The sequence below is a fragment of the Hippopotamus amphibius genome, chromosome 11, assembly GCF_030028045.1.
Source record: "Hippopotamus amphibius kiboko isolate mHipAmp2 chromosome 11, mHipAmp2.hap2, whole genome shotgun sequence".
NCBI lineage: Eukaryota > Metazoa > Chordata > Mammalia > Artiodactyla > Hippopotamidae > Hippopotamus > Hippopotamus amphibius.
Genome location: NC_080196.1, coordinates 90,486,671 through 90,504,864, shown reverse-complemented (window position 1 = coordinate 90,504,864; position 18,194 = coordinate 90,486,671). Strand labels below are relative to the sequence as shown.

Sequence of the window (18,194 nt, the reverse complement as noted above, 5' to 3'; positions counted from 1 at the left end):
CAATAGTAAGTCAGAGGAGGATGTTTTTTTCTCCTGCGTATTCGTTAACTTTGCCCTTAGCCAACACTAACACCCATTTCATGAAGGCTTTTGTCTTTATCCAAGTGTTCCACTCTGCCCTTGCAGAGCAGTGTAAGGTCATGGCGCATGTCTTTTTTTTTCTTCACATGAAATTAATAACTTGCTCCAACAGTAGTTTGTCCTAGGACATTTCCAGCCCAGATGGTGGAAAGTTCTTGGGATAATATGGCAGCCGAAGCAACATTCTGGCTTTTTAAAGTTGACTTTGTTTTGGCGATTGTGTAATGAAAATCTTCTGAAGATTATACAAGGACATTAAATAAGAAAGATCTGTTGGCTTAAAACATTTTTCATCTTTTAAAAACCACCACACTCAGCATGCTAGACTTTTGGTTTCTTTCAAGTGTTGGCCTATCTTGGCTCTTTTCCCTGATTATTTGGCATTTAAGATAGCCCAATTAATAGATTTTAAATTTTGTTTCCACAAGAATATAACATTGCTTTGAATTCCTTTTTGTGAACTTTGTAGAAAGTTACCACAAGAATTGACGTTAGATATCATTTTGCCCAGTGTGCTTATTTACAAATAAGAAAACTGAGACTCGGAGTTATTTTCTGAAGTTAACAGAGTGAGTTTAATAGAGAACTTAGAAGCAGATCCTGGGTTTTCTAACTTGGAGTCAGTGACTCCTTCAGTGCACCACAATATGATTTAGTTTTTTGTTTATTCTTATTTCAGTGTCATCAGATTTTAATCAGTAAAAATTTGATTTCATCATTTATGATTATCCTTTATTTTTGGTCCTTGATTAATTTCATTTTCAAACAGATGATACATTTATGTTGTTCAGATACCAAACACATAAAAGTGTATACTAACAATCTCCACTGGTCCCCGTTCCCCATCTCTGCAGCCCTCCCGTTTGTCTCTGTAGTAACCACTATTCATTGTTAGTTTTGTGTGTATCCTTCCTGAAATTTTTCATGCATATATATTCAGTTATGAATTTAGATTATTTCCCCCTGTATTCATATAAAAGGTGGAAAATTACACATAGTGTTTTGAACTTTCCTCTTTTTCCAGTTAGTAGTCTATCCTGGCAGTTTCTGTATACAAGCATTTAGAGAGCTTTTTCATTTTTGTCTTTTAAGTAACAACTTTATTGAGCGGAAATTCAGATACCCCAAAGTTTACCCTTTCAAAGTATATATTTAAGTGGTTTTTAGCATATTCACAAAAGTTGTGACACTGTCTCTACTCTCTAATTCCAGAACTTCATTACCCCAAAGAGAAGAATCCCTGTACCCTCTAGCAGTCATTACCCATTTTCCCTCCCTCCTGCCCCTAGTGACCACTAATCTGCTTCCTGTCTCTGTAGGTTTGGCCTTTATGGACATTTCATATAAATGGAATCATACGATGTGTGGCCTTTTGTATCTGGCTTCTTTTATTTAGTGTAATGTGTTCAAGGTTCATCCATGCTGTAGGACACACCAGTACCTCATTCCTTTTTATTGCTGAAAACTGTTCCATTGTGTGTGTGTATATATACACCACATTTTGTTTATCCACTCAGCAGTTGATAAATATTCAGGTTGTTTCTACTTTTTGGCCATTATGAATAATGCTGCTGTGAGCATTCATGTACAAGATTTTGTATGAACATAGTTTTCAGTTCTCTTGGGTATGTGTCTAGGATTAAAATTGCTAGGTCATATGGTAACTCTGTATTTAACTTTTTGAGTAACTGCCAAACTTTTCCTCAGTGGCTCCATCATTTTATATTCCCACCAGCCTTGTATATGAATTTTGATTTCTCTACATCCTTTCTCATTTTTTTTTACAGATCAGTATAAAGATCTTTATTTTTCTGTATCTTAATATTTTGAATATATATATCCAACCCCTTCATCTCATACAGTACCACAAGATAGCTAAGCTTTACTTAATATTACATTCTATATATTTTATTTTTTATTTTTTTTTAAGTCACTATCTTTTTTTTTTTTTGAGGTACACCAAAGTGAATCAGCTATATTTATACATATATCCCCTCCCTCCTACGACTCCCTCCCACCCTCCCTGTCCTGGCCCTCTAAGGCATCACCCATCATCGAGTGGATCTCCCTTTGTTACACAGCAGCTTCCCGCTAGCTATCTACTTTACAATTGGTAGTGTATGTCTATGCTACTCTCTCACTTCGTCCCAGCTTCCCCCTCATTTGTTTTTTTTTTTTTTTTTTTTTTTTTTGGGGGGGGTACACCAAGTTCAATCATCTGTTTTTATACACATATCCCCATATTCCCTCCCTTCCTTGACTCCCCCGCCTCGAGTCCCTCCCACCCTCCCTGCCCCAGTCCTCTAAGGCATCTTCCATCCTCGAGTTGGACTCCCTTTGTTATACAACACCTTCCCACTGACTATCTATTTTACAGTTGGTAGTATATATATGTCTGTGCTACTCTCTCACTTCGTCCCAGCTTCCCCCTCATTTGTTTTTAAAAGTTACATTATATTCTGTTGTAGGTCAATATCAGTTTATATTTAATCATTCCCCTGTTGACAGACATTAGGATTCTTAACATTTTTTTGCTAATATCCTTTGCTCATTCTCATATTGGCACCTTTATTGTATCTATTTCTAGGACCCATTTTACATTAGAAAGATTAGTCCTTTGTGACATTAAAGTATATTTTTTCTAAATTTGCCTTTTGACTTATTTGCTTTTAGTGTGTGTTTGTTTTTGCCATGATAAATTTTTAAAAACTATTTTTAAGAATTTGAATTTATCAATCTGTTACAGTTTTTAGGCCTTTCAGGCTTTTTGTTACCTTTTTGGCCTCATCTCTTACTGCTCTCCTTCTTGTAGATTTCATTTTAGCCCCACTGACCTCTTTGCTATTCTTTAAATATGCTACATGTGTTCCTACCTCAGGGCCTTTGCATGTGCTGGTCCCTCTCCCTGGAAGACTTTTCCCTTGCTTCTTTTTTTTTTTTTTTTTGCACACGGGCTTAGTTGCTCCGCGGCATGTGGGATCTTCCTAGAGCAGGGACCGAACCCGTGACCTCTGCATTGGCAGGCGGATTCTTAACCACTGCGCCACCTAGGAAGCCCTCCCTTGCTTCTTTATTTCTTTCAGGTCTTTGTACAAATGTCAACTTCTTGTTGTCTTCCTATCTAAAATTGTAACACGTGTGTGATAGATGTCAAATTTGGGGGTGCTTTTTTTGGGGGGGTGCTTAAATATGTATTCACATTTTATGATTATAACAAATTAGGTGAGTGTTAGAATGCTGTTTGTTTCTTATGAAGGAACAAAAATTTCTAGGTGTAAAACCTTTCAAATAGTGCTTAAATGCTTTTAATGACTAAATGCTTTTAATGAGATTGAATCTGTGACTCTGTGCCCTTTGCCAGTATTTAAAAGTTTAACCTACGTCTTTGGCAAGTGTGGTGGTTAATTTTGTGTGACAGTTTGAGCTGAGGGATGCCCAGAGGTCTAACATGATTTCATTATTTCTGGGTATGTCTGTGAGTGTGTTTTCTGGAAGGGATTAGCATTTGAATCAGTAGACTTTGTAAAAAAGCTCATACTCATCAGTGTTGGTGAGCATCATCCAGTCCATTGAGGGCATGAATAGAACAGAAAAGGGTGGAAGAGGGGAGAATTTGTTCTCTTACTTTTTTCCAGGAAATTTCCTGGTGGAGACAACCAGTTTGAAGCAGATGTTTGTCCCACTCTTTTCTTTATGCCTTTCCCATTTTGCAAATTTAAATTAAAAATAACAAAAATAGTCACCTATAATCCCATCTTCCAGGATTGCTGTTTTTATTTTTTACATATTAGCATATGTGTGTGTATTCATTCGTATGGTGCACACTGTTCTTCTATCTTTGCTCAGCATCATATCATGAAGCAAATATTTTTTCAATAAAGTGTGTTTCAAAAGCAGGTGGGATAACTTGTTTTATGAGGCCATCATAACCCTGATACTAAAACCTAATAATGGCATTCCATAAAAAGAAAATTACAGACTGATAGTTCTCATGAATATAGGAGAAAAAGCTTGAAAAAATTAGCAAATTTCACCCAGCAATAAAAGAACAGGATAATACATTATAACCAAGTGGGGCTTATCTCAGGAGTACAATATTGTTAACACGTGGAAATCAATGTAATATGCCACATTGACAAAGTGAACTAGAAAAACCATATGATTGTCTCAGTAAATGGGGAAAAAGCATTTGACCAAATCCAGCATCTATTTATGAAAACAAACAAACAAACAAACAAAAAAACCACCTCTCAGCAAACTAGGAATAGAAGGAAACATCTTCAACTAGGTTAAGGGCATCCATGAAAAACCTGCAGCTAACATTACACTTAATGATGAGAGACTAAGGTTTACCTCATCTGAATTAGGAACAAGCCAAGGATGTTTGCACTTAGCATTTCTGTTTGCTATTGTATTAGGCCCTAGCCAGTTCAGTAAAGCAGAACAAAGAATAAGAGGCATAGAGATTGGAAAAGAAATAGTAAAACTGTCTTTATTTGCTGGCAACATGATTACTTATGTAGAAGACCCTAAGGAGTATACAAAAGCTACTTGAACTGAAAAGTGAGTTTAGCAAGGTTGCGAGTTACAAGATGGTTATACAAAAATCATATACTAGTAGTAAACAACTGGAAACTAAAACGTTAAAAATTCCATTTTAAAACAATATGAAAAACACGAAATACTTAGTAAATTCAGCAAATGTGTGTACAACTTATGTATTGATAACTAAAAAACATTGCTCAATGAAGTCAAAGAAGACCTAAATGTAGACATACATCATATTCATGAATTGGTAGACTCAGTATTGTTAAGATGTCAGTATTACCCAGATTGATCTACAGAGTCAATTCATCATGTTTGTACCAGGGTGTTTTGTTTTGTTTTTTTGTAGACATTGACAAGCTGATTTTAAAATATATATGGAAATGCAAAGAACCTAGACTATCCCAAGAAATAATTGAAAAGGAAGAACAGGGACTTCCCTGGTGGTGCAGTGGTTAAGAATCCACCCACCAATGTAAGGGACACAGGTTTGATCCCTGGTCTGGGAAAATGCAACATGCTGCAGAGCAGCTAAGCCTGTGAGCCACAACTACTGAAGCCTGCGTGCCTAGAGTCCATGCTCCACAAGAGAAGCTACTGCACTGAGAAGCTCACCTACCGCAATGAAGAGTAGTCCACACTTGCCACAACTAGAGGAAGCCTGCGCACAGCAACGAAGACCCAATGCAGCCAAAAAAAAAAAAAAAAAAGAAACAAATGGGATACTTACTCTATATGACTTCATGATGTGCTGTAAAGCTACAGTTTTGAAGATAATATGGTATTGACCTAAGTGTAGACAAATAAATCAGTGGATCAGTATAGGGGAGCAAGAAATAGATCTGCACTTCTCTGTTCCTTTTTTTTTTTTTTTTTTTTTTTTGAGAAAAGGAGCAAAACAATTCAGTTGGATGGGGAGGGACAACTTTTTAAACTAATGGTGTTGGGAAAGTTGATTATATGGGAAAACAAAAAGCTTTCACTCCTACTTTCACATATAACATGAAAATTAGAAAAATATACACAATCTTGGCTTAGGCAGAGATAACTTAGGAAGGATACAGAAAACAATAGCCAGAAAAAGAAAAACTGGATAAGTTAAACTACTTCAAAAATAAAAATCTTGCCTCTTCAAGAGAGACTGTTCAGAAAAAGAATAGTCAAGCCACAGATGGGAGAAAATGTCTCCAAAACGTATAGCTGACACAAGACTTTATTCTTGAATATATAAAGATCTCTTACAACTTAAAAATAATTAGACAAGGGCTTCCTAGGTGGCGCAGTGGTTAAGAATCTGCCTGCCAATGCAGGGGACACAGGTTCAATCCCTGCTCCAGGAAGATCCCACATGCCGTGGAGCAACTAAGCCCATGTTCCACAGCTATTGAGCCTGTGCTTTAGAGCCTGTGAGTCACAACTGTTGAGCCCATATGCTGCAACTACTGAAGCCCATGCACCTAGAGCCTGTGCACCACAATAAAGTGTAGCCCCCACTCACTGCAACTGAAGAAAGCCTGCACACAGCAAAAAAGACCCAACACAGCCAATAAAATAAATAAATAAATTTATAGAAAATAAAAATTAGACAAATAACCCAATTAAAAATGGACAAAATATTTAAATTGATATTTCACAAAAAAGATATACGAATGGCCATTAAGCTCATTGAGTTTTAACGTGATTAATCATCAGAAAGTGCAAATTAAAGCTATAATGAGCTATCACTGCACACCACTGGAATAGCTGAAGTTACGAAGACTGGTAGTACTGAATGTTGGTGAGGATGTGTAGCAACTGGAACTTTCAGAAATTGCTGTGGGTAAAGAGGCCAATCTGAAAAGGCTACATACTGTATTATTCCAACTGTACATTTTGCAAAAGGTAAAACTATGGAGACAGTAAAAAGATCAGTGGTTGCCACAGTTTTGGGGGGAGGAAGGGATATATAGGCAGAGCACGGGGGATTTTTAGGGCAGTGAAACTGTTCTGTATGATACCGTAATCGTGGATACTTGTTATTACATTTGTCAGAATTTATAGTGATTATAGAAATTACACGTCAGTAGTGAACTGTAATGTAAATTATGGGGAGTTTAGGTGATAACTATGTGTCAATATTGGTCCATCATTTTTAACATATATGCTACTGTGGGGCAGGATGTCGCTGATGGAGGAGGCTACGCATATGTGGGGGCAAGGGATATATGGGAATTCTGTGTACCTTCAGTTTTGCTGAGAACCTGAAACTGTTTGGAAAAATAAAGTCTGTATAAAAATTGCTGTGGTATATTAAATGGTACAACCAGTTTAGGAAAAGGTTTGACAGGTTCTTATGAAGTCAGATATCCACCTCTCCTCTCATCTAGCGATTTTACTTTCAGGTATTTACCTAAGAGAAATGAAAATGACTTGTATGCAAATGTTTATAAATCTTTCTTCATAAACCTTCTTCATAATAGTCCCAATCTGGAAACAGATGCCTCTCAACATCATCCTGTTGTCTCTCTGTACTTTATTCTGGGTTATTTTTTACGACTTTATGTCCAAGTCACTAAATCTCTCTTTGGCTGAGTCTAATCTACTGTTAAACCCATTCATTGAGGTTTTCTTTCTCTCCTTTTCTTTTCTTTTTTTCTTTTTCTTCTTATTTACTTATTTACTTTTTTTAAATCAAATTTTAAAGTTTGGCTATTTTTCAGTTCTAGAACTTTTTTCCAGAACTTAAAAAAATACCTGCTGTATTTACATAGTTTACAGGTCCTTGAGAAATTTTTGATTTGAAAAATTTGGCTTTTATGCCATAAAGAGAGGAGGCATAGTTGTATTTGATAACTAATATTATTATTGGGAGAGTTTTGTTTGTTTTATGGGTGTATGGTGGTTCTTGTTCAGGTAGTGTCATCTCTTTATGTGCCTTTTTTTTTTTTTTTATTGTTTGCTAGTTTTTGTATTTGCAAAGTTGTGGAAACAATTTGATAGGATGATTTTATCTTTCTTCAGAGGGGATTGTTTGTTTTTATTAGGTGCCTTGGATTCTTCTTAATTCTGTTTCAGAATTTTTCTGGCCACCCAGGGAACTTAAAGCTGGGGTGTCAACTGTCAACCCTGTCAAAAACACTGCTCAGATTCCCAACCACTGCTTATGGATCAGGAAACATCCCAAGGCCAAAGCAGTTCCAGATGTCAAGCTGACCTCTCTAGGTTTTCTGCCTTGAAACTTGGACTTGTAATTCGTCAGTATTTTACTAGCTCTTTGGTCCTTTTAGAAAGTGCCCTTGCAGACCCTTTGTCAGTGATTTTTGTTGACTTCATCAGGAATACTCTTCTGAATTTTCTGTCTATCATTGCTGGAAATGGAATTAGCCTCAACTCTTGTGATCTCTTTAAATATTATGTGGTTGTATAAGTTAATATATAAGCTGTGTTTTATTACATATTTCATTGCTTTTCTAATATTAGTTGATTTTTTTTCAGTTCAGCAAATATTTTCCTGTATAATGTAGACTATAGAGTATGAAAGGCATTATGATCATGGGTTTTCTGGAGGAGGTGAAGGTAGTCCAAAGTCTTGAATGATGAATATGAGTCAGCCAGGCAATTTGGGGGCAAGGGTAGAGGGAGCTGGAGCCCTCACACGGACTTGGGAAATGTGAGGGAAAATGGTATCTAGGAAGATAATTGATGGATAGTTGCATTTTATCCACGTGTGTCTTTAAAATGTATTTCTTAAATGGCTGTTTCAGAGGTTTTCCTGTTTAGATCATTTTTTCCCCATAGGCAGAAGCCAAATTTGTGTTCCTTGTTTTGAAACTGACTTTAAAAATATCGGTCATTTTGAATACCACTTATGATAGAAAATGGGTTAAATGAGGGTATGTTGAGTAATTATTTTTGCTGTTGCTACTAGTTCTGTAACTGTAGCCCCAGGAGTCCAGTGAATTTTTTTTTCCCTTGCTGCGCCAGGGATGAAACCTGCAAACCTGCACCCCCTGCAATGGAAGTGTGAAGCCCTACTCCTGGACTGCCAGGGAATTGCGTGTGCGTGTGTGTGTGTGTGTGTGTGTGTGTGTGTGTGTGAATTTTTATTCAGAGCACTAAATCATGAAATAGTGTTTGGAAGCTGGGAATTTCAGATATGTTTTGTCATGTAAAATTTGTACATGAATGAATGTATTTTTCTTGGTTTTGGTAAACCCAAAATACTAATTTCTCACTGTGCCTGAGAGCACAAAGACACTATTCAACAAATATGTGTGTACTTGTGACCAGCCACTGTTTTAGGTGATAGGGATACAATAGTGAATAAGACCTAGATTCTAGTTGTACGTAGGGTAGGACAGACAATAAACAAATTAATATATTAATTAATGTTAGGTTGTGAGAAGTACCATGGAAAAAAGTCACGTCGTGGTATTTTAGTTGAGATTGTAAGGGAAGGCTTCTTGTGACGTGGACCTTTTAATAAAAACCCAAAGGAAGTCAGAGGGGGAGTTCTGTCACTCTCTGATGGGAGAGCATTCTAAGCAGAGGGAACAGCAGACGGAAGGCCCTGAGGTGGGTGCCTGCTTTGCGTATCCAGGGGCCACTAAGTAGACCAGTAGAGCTAGAGCCGAACGAGCAAGGATGGGTGAGTGGTAGACAAAGTTGGATGGTTAGTCAAGTCATGTAAGGTCTTAGAGGCTAGGTTAAGGACTTTGCATTTTATTCTGAGCAGGATGGGCAGCGAGTGGATGGTTATTTTCTTTGTTTGAATATTTGTTACTCTGTACATTTAAATTTTGTTCTGCTTTGTGGCTATAAACACGATCTTCAGACAATAAAAATTGGAAATTAGGTTCTTGACATCTTTGCCACACACACTAAAAAGATTTTGTTTTAACCATTTCTAGTGTCTGTGCCTTTGCTATGTCATTTGAAGCTGTGCTTCATTGTATGCTTAAATTATCTTCTACCCTGCCAGTTTGCTGGAGCCTGCTTTAATCCATTTATTTCAACAGTATACACCCTCCCCCGTCCCCCCTCCAAATCTGGTTGATTAGTATAGCTTTGAGTAATGTTTTCATGTTGGCTGGAGGGGTTCTTATTGAAATTAGCATCTAATTCTTACTGGCTGCTAGTGGTAGGCAGAATAATGTCCTCTCCAGCCCAAGAATGTCTACATCCTAAACCCTGGAAATCCTGTGGATAGGTACCCTCATGTGTCAAAAGGATTCTTTAGATGTGATTAAGATTAAGCACTTTTTGATGAGATTAGGCCCACTAGGATAATAGAGGACAGTCTAATCACGTGAGTCCTTAAAGGTAGAAGAGGAGACCAGAAGGGTGGGTCCGAGAGATGCAGCATGAGTCATTCAAAGCCACTAATAGCTTTGAAGATGGAGGAAAAGGATCCTTGAGGCAAAGAATGAGGCGACCTCTAGGGCCTAGGAAGTGCCCTCATTGTACTGCCAGCAAGAAAATGGGAACTTGGATCCTATAGCCAGGAGAAATCCTGCCAGCGACCCAAAGGAGCAGGAAATGGATTCTTCCCCAGAGCCTGCAGAGTGGAAAGCAGCTTGCTGACACCTTGATTTTAACCCCGTGAAACCTGTACTGCAACTACAGAACTGTGTGATAATAAATATTTGCTGTTTTAGGCCACCGAGTTTGTGGTGATTTGCTAGTGCCAACAATATAAAAACTGTTAAAACATACCTAACTTCAGATAACTTTAGCAAATTACATTTGTTAAATATAGAATTTTGGATGATTCATTCACTCCAAATAGTATCTGTTAAGAGCCTACTATTTGCCAGGAAATGTGGGAGGAGCTAGGAATAAGAGAGGTCCCTGTCTTCACCAAACTCTGGTCTGCAGTTGTGTGGTCAATTTTTAATTTTATATTTTTAATCTTATGTAGAATTTTAAGCATATAATTTTGGCGAGAATAATGAACCCCCCCCCCATGCTTGTCACTCAGCTTTAGTAATTAACAACTCATAGCCACTTTTGTTTCAACTATATCCCATCCAACTACCCTCCCCTACTTCTAAGATTATATTTAGAAAATTCTAGACATCGTATCATATCTGAATAGTTAATTTTATGTGAAGCTTTGCTATGTAGTTATTATTTCCCATTCTGACATTAGAAAAATGAAGACTTTATTTTATCATCTTTAACAAAGTAACTTCATCATGAATCTGTGAGTTCATTTGCAATCGTTAGCTATTTTTTTGTCATGAAATTTTACCTGGGATTCCTTTGGTGCAAATTAGAAAATGACATAGATCATTTCAACTTGTAAAAGTGCTGCAGAAACTTACTTTGGGGTTATAAGTAAATTTTCTTGAGTAGGTTAATTCACAGATATAGACTGTGTGAATAAAGAGCGTCGATAGATTATACATGGAAAGTGATTTTCCATTTCCTGTGTTCTTGATTTAGGTTGATGACATCACTGTCTCTGAGTTCTAAATCTAGAAACCTTAGTCTTTCTTGATTAGTCTTAGTCTTTCTCACCTACTTTAAGCATCCACTCTGTCACTGAGTGCTATTAGTTTTATTTTGTTAAATATCATTCAAGTCTTACTGCTTTTTTATTGCTGTTGTCATTATTTTAATTGTGGTCCTAATAATGTCCTGACTGGATAATCTATTGCTTGTATTTTTTGATTCTGGGATTAATTGGAGTATTCTCCCACTTCAGCATGTCCCCCAACCTCTTATGCCTCCCTTCATTCCACAATCCCTGATTTTGGACACATCAGGCATAGGGTTGAGTCAATCACATTCTTCAATTCAAGGGTCACTATCATCATTGGTTTGTGTAAGGCCCATCCCTCCCTCCATTTAATATTAATCCATTTACTTATTCCCATTTATCCCCATTCCTTACTCCTTTTCTTTCCCATACACAGCCATTTTAATATGTTTAATGCATATATTTTTTAATGTATATGTCCAAGTACAAGATGTTATTCTTATATGTACATGCATTTTTAATATATATAAATAGAATTGTGTAATAGAATGCATTGCTTTTTGCTCTCAGAACTGTTTTTAAGAGTTACCTGTGATGCTAAATGAACACGTAGTTGATTGCTGTTAAAACTGCTCTGTTGTGTACATCCACAGCATTTTACTTATCCAGTTCCTCAGTGGTAGACACCTGGGGGGATGCGTCCAACTTCACAACACTACAACACTACGAATAATGAATGTCTATTACTGCACAATAAGCTACTCTGAAAATTAGTGGTTTAAAATAACATTGTTTCAGTACCATATGATATTACTTATATGCAGAATCTAAAATAGGGCACAAATGAACTTAATCTGTGAAACAAACAGACTCACAGACATAGAGAACAGACGTGGTTCCTAAGGGAGTGGGATTTGGGGGAGGGATGGAGTCGGAGTTTGGGGTTAGCAGATGCAAACTAACATATATAGAATGGATAAACAACAAGGTCCTACCGTATAGCACAGGGAACTCTATTCAGTATCCTGTGATAAACCATAACGGAAAAGAATATAAAAAAGAATATGTATATATATGTATAACTGAATCACTGCTATACAGCAGAAATTAACACACCATTGTAAATCAACTATACTTCAATAAAAATGAAACATTGTTTCAGTTTTTCAGTATCAGAAATCAGGTACAGTGTAGCTTGGTGCCTCTGACTCAAGTGTCTCATGAGGTTGTAGTTAATGTTATGGCTATGGCTGTGGTCTTATCTGAAGCCTCAGCTAGGAAGGACCTACTTCATAGACTTCTCACTTGGCTGTTGGCAGGATTTAATTTCTCTAGGGTTGTTGGACTGAGGGCCTCAGTTGCTTATTGGAGGCCTCCCATAGTCCTTTGCCAGGTATACTTCTCTGTATGTCAGCTCACAACAAGGCAGCTGGCTTCCCTTGGAGAAAGCAAACAAAAGAACAAGAGCAGGTGCCCAGCACAAGCCATGGTTGTTTTGTAAGCCAGTCTCCTCTCAGAAGTGGCATCCTTTTACCTTTACTGTGTTCTCTTGCTTCTAAAAAGCAAGTCTCTAGATCCATCCTACACTCAAGGGGAGGCAATTACAAAAGGACATGAATAGCAGGAAGCAGGGATTATTGAGGGTCATTTTAGAGGTTGCTTACCACAGTCCTCAGACATATTTCTGTGAGTTTTTCCTTGGCATATACATGTACTGGGTTATAAATTGTTCTCTAAAATAACTGTGTTGGCTAATATTCCTTTCAACAGTACATGAGGGTTTATATATCATTATATGTTTACCAATACTTTACATTTTCTAGGACATAAAGGGATATTACATTGTTTTAAACAGACTTTTTTTTATCTCTTGCTCTTTTTTTTTTCCTAGTGAAGTTCTTGCCTTCTTTCCTAGTGAAGTTTTCTTGGCCTTTTGCAGGAATTGCTTGTAATAGTCTAGATATTAGTTCTTTATTCTTTTTCCATTTTATCATCTGCCAGTTAAACTTTGTTCAGGGTTTAATTTGTTGAGCAATAATCCTTAATTTTGATGTAATTAAATGCTTTTATTTATTTACTTACTTTGTGGTTTGAGCTCTTAGGCTTTTATTTAAGAATTCCCTTCTTGTGTTTATGTTACAAACTTATCATTGTACATTTTCTTCTATTAATTTTGGTGTTACCATTCACATCCAAGTGAATGCAGGTCTTTAATTCCTCTGTCATAGATCTTTGAAAATGTTGTAAGAGTGGGATCCATCACTATTTTTCTTTATGAAATAAATCATTTTTTTCCCCAGCACCATCTTTTGTACAATCTGTTCTCCATTGATTTATGAATCATTTTATTGTATGTTCCCATAGAAACACAGGTTTGACCTTTACATTCAGTTCTCAGTAGAGATTGGTTTGTCTTCTTTTTTGGTGTGCTCACAAATACCATCCTGTTTTTATTGCTACAGCTGTATAACATGGCTTGATATCTGGTAGGGGAAGTCCCTCTCTTCACTTTTCAATTTCAAGATTGACGTAGCTGTATGTTTATTCTTTCATAAAAATGTTAGAGTCAATTTATGAAGTTTCTGAAAAAAAAAAAAACCCGAGAATTTTGGTTGTGATTAAGATTAATTTGTGTAGAATTATCTTCATGGTATTTAGTCATTCCATTCAGATCATCCTGTGCCGAGACCAGCTCAGCGACTTGAGGTGAGTGACGGGTGCCGCAAGCTTAAAGAAAACACAGACACAGACTTAAGAGAAAGATGGGACGGGGGACTCAAGACCTCTAGGATCAAGAGCCTCGCAGATTTTATTGAGTTCTTGGCATAGCCTAAGGGTCTAACACTCCCAGTTTAGTCCCACAAACAAGGTTATCTTTGAAGTAAACAAACAAAGGCCTCACATGACTGGGGGCAATGATCTTTGTTTGCCTCCTGGGTCGGATTTGAGCAGGGTGTGGATTTGAGCAGGGTGTGGATTTGAGCAGGGTGTGGATTTGAGCTGGGCGTGGAGAGCAAAGCGGCCCTGGGGGCAGGAGACCTCTCTCAAAAGGATTAAGGGTCTGTGCCCCACCCCTGCTGGCCCCTCTGCAGACTGTGCCTGTCTTAGGTTGTTCCTCCCCTGAGGAATCTTACCTGTCTCTGGCTAACCAGCCATCCTCCACAGCCAAACAGGGTGATAAGAGATGTGCAAGTGAGAAAGGGGCTGAGCCCCCAGAGAGGGTCAATTTTCTGTTTCCATGGTAGCCTATGCCCCCATGGTCTCCACGCCCAGCACCCTTAGTTCCTCCACTGCTCAAGCAGGACATCCTGCATCCAGTTGCTCAGCCCACATACTTTAATTACTTTTAGTAACATTTTCAATGTTTCAGAAAGACTTCTGAATGTTTTCCCACAATCCTGTTTGCCCTTTGTTAGTGTTTTAGTACTAATGAGTGGGTGCTGGCCAGCAAAATGAATTGAAGATATCCTCTAAGTCACTCACCAGCATCCTGAATCCTTTTTTTCATGAAATTCCCTTTACATTTTTGTTGCAACAAGTATTCCTTTTGTATTATGATCATGTATTACATGGCTTCAACATTTCTTCCTTTTTTGCTATTCTAAGTTATGAATGCCTGGTATGCTATGCTGATGACCTTATTCAGGAAGTCCTAGTTAGTTCCAACCAAAATCAGAGCAATGAAGATCCCTCTTGTCTCTATCCTTTATCTGTTGAGTGCCTGTTATGAACTAGAGTTGGGAATACAAACAACAACTAAAAATGGAAGGATCCCTAGCTAGAATCTGATGTGTTCTAGTAAGAAAGATAGACTTGCCTGCAAATAATTGCCAGTCATACTTTAGGTCTTAACTTAATGTTGCTTTTTTGGAGGAGCTTTCTTTTGATCCCATAGTTAAAATCAGAGTCCCCTGTAATCTTTTCTTGTTGTTACTTGCTTTTTTTTCTTTATCACCCTTTTTGGAATAATTATTACTTGAGTTCTTTTTTCCACTAAAGTGTAAGCTCCATGAAGGTGGCAGCCTTATCTATTGTTGCCTTTTATGTGGTTAATATTTACAACAATAATTATGGAAATTTCAGGAAGGAGAATTGTTCTACAGTATTAGATTTCTGAGTAGAAATGAGATTTATTCACTACATAATAAGATCATTTGCACAGGTCTCTTGTGTTTTGTTTTGCATTCTTTGCTTTTAAAAGATATTTCTATCAGCAGTAACTCCATAAATATCTGGTAGAATTAGAACTTAGAAATCTGGTAAGCTTGTCCATTTCTAGAATCAAATCATCTTTAATTTGTTTAATGAGCTTCATTTAAGTAAGTGTTAAGTATTTTTCTTTGGGCTTTCCATGAATATTTCAGTTCTGTAAAAATATTTGATATTCTTTTGGGGCTGTTACTCTTTTTGTTGTGTGGTTGAGATTTTCACTTTCCTGGGCTAACATGTTACTCTTCCTCATGATAACTGTGTTTAAACTTTTGCAATAATTGAAGATTTGATGCAGTAGTTCCTGTTTGTGCTCAGCCGAAATTTTGTTTCCTTTTCATTTGATCTAAGATTTGTTTCTAAAAGGGGTTCGTGATCTTCTTCGAAGGACAACAGTAATCCTTCATAAAAGAAATACACTTAATAAAACAGGAATAATTTGTTTACTCTTCATATTTTGCTGAACGGGCAGAGTTGGCCTTGAGAAAGTAGACACTTAGAGATAGAAGATCTAGGGTGTACCATTGTTCTCATTGTAAAGTGATTATCAACTCAAAAAAAATTGTCTTCCCTACACTGACTTCTCTTCAGTTTTATAATCTGAGTATTTGTTTCTGTGTTATAATTAAACAGGGGTGAACATAGGGGCTTTAGAGTGGACCTTCAGAGCAGAGCACTGCTGGTAACTGTTCCCATTATACACTAATATATTGATACTTGTCATTCCTTAGTAGATGGGAACTGGGAAATAGGAAAGTAACGGGATATATGACCCAAGTACAAGAACTAATGACGAGGAAGGGTTTCATATTTTTGCTTGACTTAATTTTTATGTTAAATGTATTAGTATTTTTTAATAATCCAGAAACATATTGAATATTTTGATATGAGTTTTTAAATGTATAGTTTATTTAGAAAAGAGCAATATCTTAATCTTCCAAAGTGGTCATTATTCTGATTTGTTTCCTGTTTTTCCAGAGATATTACATATGAAATATCAGTAGAAGCTGTGTCAACAATGGTGGTTTTCCTTTCCTGCCAGCTCTTCCACAAGGAAGTTTTGCGACAGAGCATCAGTCACAAGTATTTAATGCGAGGTCGATGGTATGTTTCTATTTTAAATTTGTTGAATTTTTTATTGTATTAATCTATAGTTCTCGTCTTGTCCTCTTTACTTAGTGTTCGTCCATATCTCCAACAAGCCATTTCTTCTGGTTCTTCTATCAGAACTTCAAACTCAACACATAAGGATCTGCTTTCCTATCTAAACTATCCATCTCCCCTGCCCCTTTCATCCCCTAGCTTCATTACCTTCTCTATTGGTTTCTTTTTTCTTTTTTCTTTTTTTTAAATCTTTAATTTTTATTTTTTAAATTTATTATTAAAATTTTAATTTTTATTTTTTTTAAATTTATTTTTATTTACTTTTAGTTTTTAAAAAATTTTTAGATTTATTTTTATTTATTTTTTATTTATGGGCTGTATTGGGTCTTCGTTCCTGCATGTAGGCTTTCTCTAGTTGTGGCGAGCGGGGGTTACTTTTAATTGAGGTGCACAGGCTTCTCAGTGTGGTGGCCTCTCTTGTTGCAGAGCACGGGCTCTAGGCATGCAGGCTTCAGTACTTGCAGCACATGGGCTTATTAGCTCATGGGCTCTGGAGCACAGGGTCAGTAGTTGTGGCGCACAGGCTTAGTTGCTCCATGGCATGTGGGATCTTCTCGGACCGGGGATCAAACCCGTATCCTCTGCATTGGCAGGTGGACTCATAACTGCTGCGCCACCAGGGAAGCCCTCTGTTGGTTTCTTTGTAGAGTTGAAACTTTGAAGTCATCTTTTTTTTTCTTCTGAATCATTCTCTGTGTCTAAGTAGTCATCTGGTCATATTTGTTCATTGAAATTATTTGTACCTTCCCCTTCTCACCAGTCCCATTGAAACTACTCAGGTAGTATATGCCCCGTCACCATGTGTTTGGACTTCCCCAGTAGCCGCTTAACTAACTGTTCCTACTTTAAATAAACATTTGTTTATTTAAGCAAATATTTATTGTGTGCTAACCATGTGCCAGGTGTGTGTTAGGCTATGCTCCTGAGCAGAAGCTTACAGTCTCCTGGTGGGTGGGGATGGGAGTAGATAAATATTAAACACACATGCGCGCGCGCGCACACGCACACACACGGGTGGGGATGGGAGTAGATAAATATTAAACACACACGCGCGCATGCGCACACACACACACACGCACACGCACGCACGCACCCACACAGAGGTACCTTTGTCTTTTTCCCTCTTGCTCCCTTGATTATACTTGTGGCACATTCACAGAATCCTTTAGGGCTCTTTCGGAACATATTTGAAAATCACCAATAATAGGGATGAAGAGGCCTTACATTGGCTCAGGAGCCTATTTAAAAGTTTTCTCCAAAAAAAAAAAAAAAAAATTTTCTCCAAATTGCAGGTATTGATTTATCACCACTTTGTGGACACATATCCCTTTTAACTTGTTTTCTCTCCCTTCTCCTCTCATTTTGTTACTTAAAAGCAATGAGTAACATTAAAAATAAATCTGTATATATATGGGTATGTTTTTTGTATGCTTGCATAGATTGAATAATTTCATACTTTTTATTTAAACAATGTGAGCTATTTAACAATTATATTGGTTATATGTTGAATATATTGGATATATTGGGTTAAGTCAAAGACACTATGTCAATTTCCATACTTCTTAACTCTCACTTTTTCCTACTGATTCTGTGTTACTGTCTCCCTTCAAGTGCCACGTATTGTATTATACGCTGAATTTATATCTCACCTGTTACACAGGTTGCAAATAAGGTAACTGAAGCTTAGGAATTGCAGTGATTTGATGAATCACAATTTCTTTGAATTGTGCTA

The 18,194-nt window shown here is 37.1% G+C and overlaps 1 protein-coding gene across 1 annotated transcript in view; it reads left to right on the top strand.

The window, feature by feature from the left end:
• DYM (dymeclin) overlaps nucleotides 1–18,194 on the top strand; it is a 367,767-nt gene that overhangs the window by 81,840 nt on the left and 267,733 nt on the right. The window contains exon 7 of the mRNA XM_057698938.1: nucleotides 16,277–16,402. Coding sequence (XP_057554921.1) covers nucleotides 16,277–16,402 — 126 coding nt within the window. The remainder of the gene's footprint in view (nucleotides 1–16,276; nucleotides 16,403–18,194) is intronic.